This window comes from Strix uralensis, chromosome 31, assembly GCF_047716275.1.
Source record: "Strix uralensis isolate ZFMK-TIS-50842 chromosome 31, bStrUra1, whole genome shotgun sequence".
Lineage (NCBI taxonomy): Eukaryota > Metazoa > Chordata > Aves > Strigiformes > Strigidae > Strix > Strix uralensis.
The window spans coordinates 1,257,003-1,265,689 of record NC_134002.1 but is presented as its reverse complement, the minus strand read 5'-3'; the positions used below and the strand labels follow the sequence as shown (position 1 = coordinate 1,265,689).

General features: G+C 46.6%; 1 protein-coding gene across 1 annotated transcript; it reads right to left on the bottom strand.

Annotated features, from left to right (window-relative positions):
• Positions 1 to 707: 707 nt before the first annotated feature.
• On the bottom strand, positions 708 to 5,067 carry LOC141936099 (syncytin-2-like). The gene is made up of 2 exons (XM_074852824.1): positions 5,044 to 5,067; positions 708 to 2,229 (listed from the first exon to the last, which is right to left on the bottom strand). The coding sequence occupies exon 2, from the start codon at positions 2,227 to 2,229 to the stop codon at positions 919 to 921; it is 1,311 nt and encodes a 436-aa protein (XP_074708925.1). The 5' UTR covers positions 5,044 to 5,067; the 3' UTR covers positions 708 to 918.
• Between the last annotated feature and the right edge of the window lie 3,620 nt (positions 5,068 to 8,687).

The following is an 8,687-nucleotide window of genomic DNA, read 5'->3' as shown; positions in this document are numbered from 1 at the left end:
AGTGCCCTCAGCCCTGCTGCGCTTTGCAGAGGAGCTGCTCCTGGGCAGAGCTGTCTCTCTGCAGTGCTGACCACTTGCCCTGAGCTCCCTCTGGCCCAGAAGCCCGGCCCAGCTCCACAGCAGAGGACCAGACCAAGGCATTTTAATGACCCCTCAGGTAGGTTTGGTCCCGAGTCCATGAACCTCAGACACTGAGACGTTGCTAAAGAAACCTCTGAAAAAGTGAAAGTTATATTCAAACTGCAGTTTCTTGTGGCTCTAATGGGTCCCACTGAGGGACACTGTTGACAAAGCCTCCCCAGGTTCCACTTAGAGCAGAAATGTGGAGGCAGTGATGGCAGGTAGGGAAAAGCAAAGGAAAGGTGGCTCTGATGCTGAGGAAACCTGCATGTGTTTCATGAAGCCAAAGGGCCAAGCCCTGACCCCATTAACCAAAGGGCCAAGCCGTGACCCCCAGCCCCTGGGAAGGGAGATCCTGTCCCTCACCCATTGCTCAGGGCTCTTCCTGGGGCAGTGGGCGATGGAGATGTGCACCTGCCAGGCTCCTGAGTAGGGACAAGGGGGCAATGAGGCCCCAGTGCTGCAGGGGACTGTGCCTCCTCATAGGCATCAGTGGCAGAAACACCAGCTATGGCCAAATCAGGAAGAGGGTGACTTGGTTGGTGTCGCAGTTGAGACGGACACGACAAACATCAGATTGTGTGAAAGCGACCAAAATGGCTGCAAAAGCCCCTTTATTGTTTTAACAAGCTTTTTTATAACCTTCTTCAAAGTAGGTGTTCATACAGGATTGGTTTACTTTAGTAACTAACAGTTCACGATTGGGTGATAGTTTCTCGCCTGAATCGTCAGGACAGTTCTTCTTATCTTAGTTCTCTAATCTTGTTTCCATGGCACTTCTCGGGACTTTCTGGCCTCTCATGGATACACTGGAATGTCTTCAAGGTTAAATTCTTCTTCAGTTAGACTAGAGGCAGACCCGCTGCCTCCCCCGACAATTCCCCCTTTTTGTATTTGTGCTAGAAATATTGCAGAAGCAGTCTTCTGCAGGGCCCTTTGCAGAAGACTGGCAAGACATGGCAACATCAAAAGCACAGTCACAATTACCAAGATCATGACCCCCACAGTTTTGACCAGAGATATCAACCATCCAGAAAGTCCCCATCCTTTAAACATCCTTGTAAGCCAATCCAATCCGTCCTCTTCTGTTAGACGCCTCACACCATCCTTCAGCTGCTGTATACTTTTAAAAATAGATTCTGAGTGGTCAGACAAATTCATGCAACACATTCCTTCAAAATCTTCACATCCATGTCCTTGCGCTAAAAGCAAAAAGTCAATTGCAGCCCTGTTCTGTAAAGTAGCATGTCTAACACTATCAACATCAGTTAAAAGGCCACTTAAAGCTAAAGAAGTAGCGTTAGTCTGTTTGCTAAGCCAACATCCCAACTTATTCAAAGTCGTTAAGGCATTTGCAACACCAACTCCTGGTGCCAATATGGAGGCCGTTATGATCTGGCCTGGATTCCAGAATTCAACGTTATCTCGACAAGAACTTTCAAACCGATGAACGGTCCTTGGGACTCGCTTATGTTTTCGAGTCATATTCAGAATCATTGACACATTTGGTGTTAATAACGTGAGACGTCCGAGGCTACACGGGCCTCCATTCAGTTTAGATGGGACGCCTCCCCAGGCACGATCTCCACAGATTAGAAACACACCAGGAGGTAATGCAAGAGGAACAGCAAAAGATCGTGAGATGTTAGTCGAAGTATAATTGCACCAAGCAGTTGAATTATGATAAGCAGCGTTAGTTGCATTCACATTTTGCCCTCTCCGTGTGGTGTTATAGGAGTAATTAAAAAACACACAAGCATCCATTATAACAGAGCCTAGCAACTCTAGCTCTTGGGGTTCTTGCGTAACCTGTGGAAGGTGACTATATACACCATCCCAATTATCTGTACAATTTTTTGAAGAGTTGCAAAGAGAGAAAGCCTGAAGGGTTTGTGGGATTGGCCATGTGTCTACTGGCACTCCCACCAAACAGGTGGAGAATGGATTTTCCGGGTTCGCAGTAGAAAGGCACAAGGTTTCTTGATGTGTCATATTTGCCAAAGTTACCCAGATATTCTGCTTGGGTTGTGGAACTACCCATCCTTCAGCCTGATGCAGGTTCCAGCACAGGCCGAACACACCGAGCAGGAACCCAGCGAGGGCCGGCATCTGTAGAGACACAAGCATAACCCCTGCCCCAGGTTAATAATTCACATGGTCCACTCCACTGGCCAGTAATTAGATCTCTAACATGCACTTTGATGTCTTTTTGCAAATCCTGTTTTGAAAAAAGAGAAGAGAAATGCTGAAAAAGAGGAGGTAAAGAAGAATTATCCCCGTAATGGAGAAAGTTAAGAACATAAACTGCTTTATCTAAACATGCCTGAGGTGGTTCCCCAATCATTCCCCCTTTTTGTTTTTGAAGCTGCCGCTTCAACGTACTATGTGCACGCTCAACAATTGCTTGTCCTGTTGGGGAATGGGGAATTCCTGTAACATGAGTAACACCCCACAAATTAAAAAATGTTTGAACCTTCTGTGAAATGTATGCTGGGCCATTGTCCGTTTTTATTTGGCGTGGTACCCCAAGCATAGAGAAAGCCTTTTGGAAGTGTCGAACTACATCTTTTCCTGTCTCCCCGTTATGTGCTGTTGCTACTAAGGCATGAGAATAAGTATCAATGGAAACATGAACATACTTCTGTCGGCCAAATTCATTTATGTGAGTAACATCACTTTGCCAAATCTGTAAAGCCTGCATACCTCTGGGGTTAGTACCAAAATACACTGGTGTGTGAGTTCCTTGGCAGTCAGGGCAGGCGGCTACAATAGACCGAGCTTCCGCATGAGACAAGCCGAACTGCCGTCGTAAAGCTCGATATCCTTGGTGAAAAAATTGATGTGATAATACAGCTTGTTGCTTAATGTTAGGAACAGTATTAAGAGCCATAGCGGAAACAAGAGCATCCGCTCTGGCATTACCTTCTGTATAAAATCCTGGTAAAGTGGTATGACTACGGATGTGCATGATAAAATAAGGTTCTGTCCGTAGTTGAATACTTTTCCAGAGTTCTAAAAGTACATCAAATAATAATTGATTGTCTGACATGGTCAAAACCACTTTGTCTAGTCTAGAAACTAAGTTAGCTACATACGCCGAGTCAGTTACAATATTTACAGGAACAGAAAAAATAGAAAAAACAACAGCCATTGCACGCAGCTCTACTACTTGTGGAGAACCATTTTGATATACTACTTTGTTGTTCCAGTTGTTGTTTTCATACCATACTACTGCTGCTTTACCTGTTTTTCCTGAGCCATCTGTAAAAACAGTAGGGCCGTTCACTGGTTCTGGGCGGCTTAAATTTTTTTGACCAAATGGTATTTCTCGAGCAAATTTCAGTAGCGGATGTGACGGGAGGTGATATGACACCTGTCCTTGAAAACCCGCCATGGCCGCCTGTAGTTCATAATTATTTGCCAAGCACCATTCAAAATACCAATTTTGAACAGGTAAAACAATCTTAGCTGGGTCACGCCCTGTTAGTTCTGTACATCGTTTTCTGGCTTTTATGATTACATCAGCAATAAGCTCAAACAGTCCAGGAGCAGTTTTTCGTGGTCGGAATGACAGAAACATCCATTCTAGAATGTGCAGTGGGTCATCCCACTCAGAATTCCACTGCACCAAAGCACCAAATGGTACAGTTTTGTCAATTAGTACAAAGAGTTGCACCAATTGAGACAGATCTATTCAAGAAACAAATTTCTCGTGTATAGATCGTTCCACCATGTGAATTACCTTTAATGCTTCCTCAGTTAATACTCTGGGTTCTGTTGGATCATTGGAATTTTTTAATAATTCCAATAAAGGTTGCAGTTGTGAATTGGTCAGTCCGAGATAGGGCCTGATCCAATTCAGAGATCCCATTAACTTCTGTACATCATTAAGGGTTTTAACTTCAAGGTTAAGTTTCACAGGTTGAGGCATTACCTGCCTACCTGTGACTGTTAGTCCTAAATACTTCCAGGGTTCTACTTTCTGCACCTTTTCGGGGGCGATAACTAATCCATATTGTTGTAACGAATCTCTGGCTAAATTCTCCATGTCATTCAACTGCCCCTTGTTGTTTGATGCTAACAGGATGTCATCCATGTAATGGTAACAATAACTGGTAGGGAATCTTTCCCTTACAGGTGACAAAGCTTGTGCCACAAACCATTGACAAATTGTTGGTGAATTTTTCATGCCCTGCGGCAGTACTCTCCATTGATATCTTTTTGCAGGTTCTGCATGATTGACAGAAGGCACAGAGAATGCAAATTTTTCTCTGTCTTGAAAGGCTAATGGTATTGTAAAAAAACAATCCTTGAGATCCATGACAATGATTTCCCAATCTTGAGGGATCATGGCCGGTGAAGGCATGCCTGGTTGTAGAGCCCCCATCGTGGCCATGACAGCATTGATCTGCCGCAGGTCATGCAAAAATCGCCATTTTCCTGATTTCTTTTTTATCGCAAACACTGGAGTATTCCAGGGGCTCTGAGAGGGTTCAATGTGTCCAGCAGCTAGCTGTTCTGCCACCAATTCTTGCAGGGCCTTTAATTTCTCCATTGGTAGGGGCCACTGATCCACCCACACAGGGTTATTCGTTAACCAAGTTAAAACAAGCGTGGGTTGCCTAACACCCTGCAGCACAGTGGCCCCCGTTAAAAATCCGTAGTAATCTTCACCCCCCACTGTGACAAGCAATCTCTCCCCCATAGATTGAGGGGAGCTGCTGTCACATATGGTTTAACGACTGCTTGTTGGCCCTCAGGATTGGTGATCAGAATTGCCGTAGCTGCTGTTCTTGCTCGTGCGGAGCCTCCCAGCCCCACTACCCCTGTGTCCACATCCTCTGTTGGCCAGGTGGATGGCCACAGATAGTTAGAAATAATAGTCACATCGGCGCCCGTATCTAGGAGCCCCGCAAGCCTTACTGTAGTCGGTGAATGTCCATGATTTGACAGCATGCACGTCATATGTGGTCGAGATGATGAGACAGTCTGAGACCAGCACACTTGAGGGGGCCCTGTAGAACCGAAGCCTCCATCGCCTCGCAGTCGCTGTTCTGCTTTTGGGACACAACTCAAAAAAGGAACAAGTTGAGCGAGACGAGTACCTTTTGGAATCGTAACAGGTGGATAAAGGGTCGAAACTAATGCACAAATTTGACCCGTAAAGTCAGCATCAATGACTCCCACATGCACGATTAATCCGTTTAAGGTGCTACTTGATCTTCCTATAAGTAACGCACTCAGTCCTCGTCCTATGGGACCCCTCGCCTCAAGAGGGACCTTAACAATGTCTTTTGTAGCTATAGTTATTGTGTTGGCGGTGGATACATCCAACCCTGCTGAGCCAGTTGTTGTGGCTGATAGCTGCTCACAGAGGGGATTTGACCTGTTGTCTGGAGGGGATTTGATGTCCTCACGCGCCCTCTCGCGCTCTTCTTGTGGTTTCCCTGTATCGGTTGCCCGTTAGCATGAAACTTGGAACGACATTGTTTCGCGAAATGTCCCAATTTCCCACATTTATTGCAATTAGTTCCTGGTGGGACAGTCATGGGCTGCTTGCCTGCCGACCTTCTGTTCGGGCAATTTACTTTCATATGACCGTCTTTACCACATCCAAAGCATTTTCCTGTATTTCGCATGTTCATGGCAGTAGCTAAAGCCGCCATTTTATGTTCCACTGTACCAACCTTTGAACATGCGGCCACCATGTCAGGAATAGAAGGATCTCCTGGTAAAGACTGTATTATCTTTTGGCAGTCCTCATTAGCATTATCCTTTGCTAGCTGTTTGCACAACATTTGTCTTAACGTTTCATCTTCTACCTGTTTCTCCAATGCAGCAGATATTTTTTCTACAAATTGCAAAAAGGGTTCTTTAGGACCTTGCCGGATAGCAATATACTTCTGTTTTGGAGCTGCCATTTCCATGGTTCGCTTTAATGCTGTAATCCCTATGTGTTGTGCCTGTTCAAGGACAATCGGAGGCCACGTAGCTTGCAGCTGAGGGTTACTAAATGGTCCCTCGCCAAGCAAGGCGTCTTCTCCGAGTCCTAACCTCGGATCGTCTTGTGGCAGTCGAGCATTATTTTGTGCAGCTGCTCGTGCCATCTGCCTCCAAGTAGATTGAAACACTTGTAATTGTACTGGCTGAAACAGCACTTGTGCGAGATGTGTAACATCATATGGACACAACAAATCTGTGCTGATTATTCGAATAAGTTGCATCACCTCAGGAGAATTGATTCCAAATTTCTGTGCTTTATTCTGCAAATCCTGCACCACCTTCCAACTGATCGGATTGTGCTCATCATGCTCATTTGTGCCTGCAACAGCTTTATAAACAGGGAATGCACCATAAACCTCTGCTGCTATATCTACAGGCTTTGGACATGCCGGGGTTGGAGAGTATGGGCTGAGGCGTTCAACCAGATCCCAGTTGCCAGCCTCAGCAGCATACTTTCTAACTCCCTCCCAAAATCGATCAGGGGACCTTGGAATTACAGTTACTGTGGATGGAGGGAGAGTCCATGGCTGGGCTTTCTTCACCATGGGTTTATCTGTGATATGTAGAGTTTGTAAAGCCGTGGTTAAAGCTTCTTCTCCCTCACTTTCATTTTCGCTCTCGCTCTCTGGCTCTGTGTTACCCGCCCTATTTTCCTCCTCGGGGGGGGCTGATGGAATCACCCCTTCTGCTGCTGCGCCGCTAGGGGCCGCCGCTGCACCACTAGGTGGGGGGGGCTCCTCATCGCCCCGCAAAATATTTAATGGTGGAGGAGGAGGAGGTGGGCGAGGGCGCGATCTGCTTTTGCCCGTGAGGCGTTTCCTGCCTGCTGTTCCTGAGGCTGAGGTATCCACTGCCTTTGTCCCTTTGCCACAGTCCTCCCCGTCATTGTCTTCAGGTCGAATGTCTGTTAGTTTCCCATCAGAGGCCTCACGCTCTATCTTCCATTCCTTTAAGGTTTCACTCAATAAGCGCCATGTGGTTGCCAACTCACATGCCTCTTTTTGTCCTTTAGAGACCTCATCCAATATTTTCAATCCTACTGCTTGCCATGCACTCACACTGAATGCAGTAACTGTTGTGGCTTCAAAGCCTTGCATCTTACTCCATAGCAAAATCTTTTTCAGGCTTTGTTCTGAGGTTTTAACCCCCTTTCTTTTTAATAGGGCTTTCCAGGTAGACAAAATTGTCTCCTCTTCCTTTGTTAATGACTGCCCCATAATTACAGTCCCGTTCCCGGTGGCTCACCTTTTTAGGTGTCGAAATTCAGGTCCGGACCAGGCAGATTCCCTCTGCTCTCAGCTACACCGGGCTCCGTCTCCGCGGCTCTTCCCGCCGCCGTTATACTTCTCCTTTAAATGACCGCTTCGCTCTAATCACGTTGCTCTAATCAATCACGTCGCTCTAATTTATCACGTCGCTCTAATTTATCACGTCGGGGTCACCATTTGTCGCAGTTGAGACGGACACGACAAACATCAGATTGTGTGAAAGCGACCAAAATGGCTGCAAAAGCCCCTTTATTGTTTTAACAAGCTTTTTTATAACCTTCTTCAAAGTAGGTGTTCATACAGGATTGGTTTACTTTAGTAACTAACAGTTCACGATTGGGTGATAGTTTCTCGCCTGAATCGTCAGGACAGTTCTTCTTATCTTAGTTCTCTAATCTTGTTTCCATGGCACTTCTCAGGACTTTCTCGCCTCTCATGGATACACTGGAATTTCTTCAAGGTTAAATTCTTCTTCAGTTAGACTAGAGGCAGACCCGCTGCCTCCCCCGACACATGGACATACACAAGGGTGATGAAGGGACTGGATCACCTCACATGTAAGGAAAGGCTGAGAGAGCTGGGACTGTTTAGGCCAGAGAAGAGAAGGCTCAGGGGGGACTTTCTTATAGTCTAGAAACCCCTGAAGGGAGGGTGAGCAGAGGTGGAGCCAGGCTCTTTTCAGTGGTGCTCAGTGACAGGACCAGAGGCAGTGGGCACACAGGGAACACAGGGGATTCACTGGGAACATCAGGAAATGCTTTTTCACTGTGGCCAGGCACTGGCACAGGTTACCCAGGGAAGTTCTGGGCTCTGCATCCTGGTTGAGCAGGGTGTTTGGGTCAGATGATCTCCAGAGGTCCCATTCCAACCTCAACCAGTCTGTGATTCTGTGATTCTTTACACCCTCCCTTCAAATATTTGTACACAATGATGAGATCCCCCTTGAGTCTTGTTGTCTCCAGGCTGAACAGTCCCAGCTCTCTCAGGGAACTCTGGAGAGATGCTCAAATCACTTAATAATCTTCTTTGGCCCTAAGATGGACTTCCTGCAGGAAGTCCATGTCTTTCCCATACTGGGGAGCCCTGCACTGGCCCCAGTACTCCAGAAGTGGTCTCACCAGTGCTGAGTGGAGGGGCAGGATAACTGCCCCCACCCCCAGCAACACTCTTCTTAATGCAGCACAGGAGGCTGGTGGCCACCCTTGCCACAAGCATGCATTGCTGGCACGTGTTCGGCTTGTTCTTCACTTGGACCACAAGGTCCTTCTTCACAAAGCTGCTTCCCAGTCACTCAGA

Bases quoted from the DNA above. Each gene is read 5' to 3' on its own strand.
- LOC141936099 (XM_074852824.1), bottom strand. From the start codon at position 2,229: ATGCCGGCCCTCGCTGGGTTCCTGCTCGGTGTGTTCGGCCTGTGCTGG.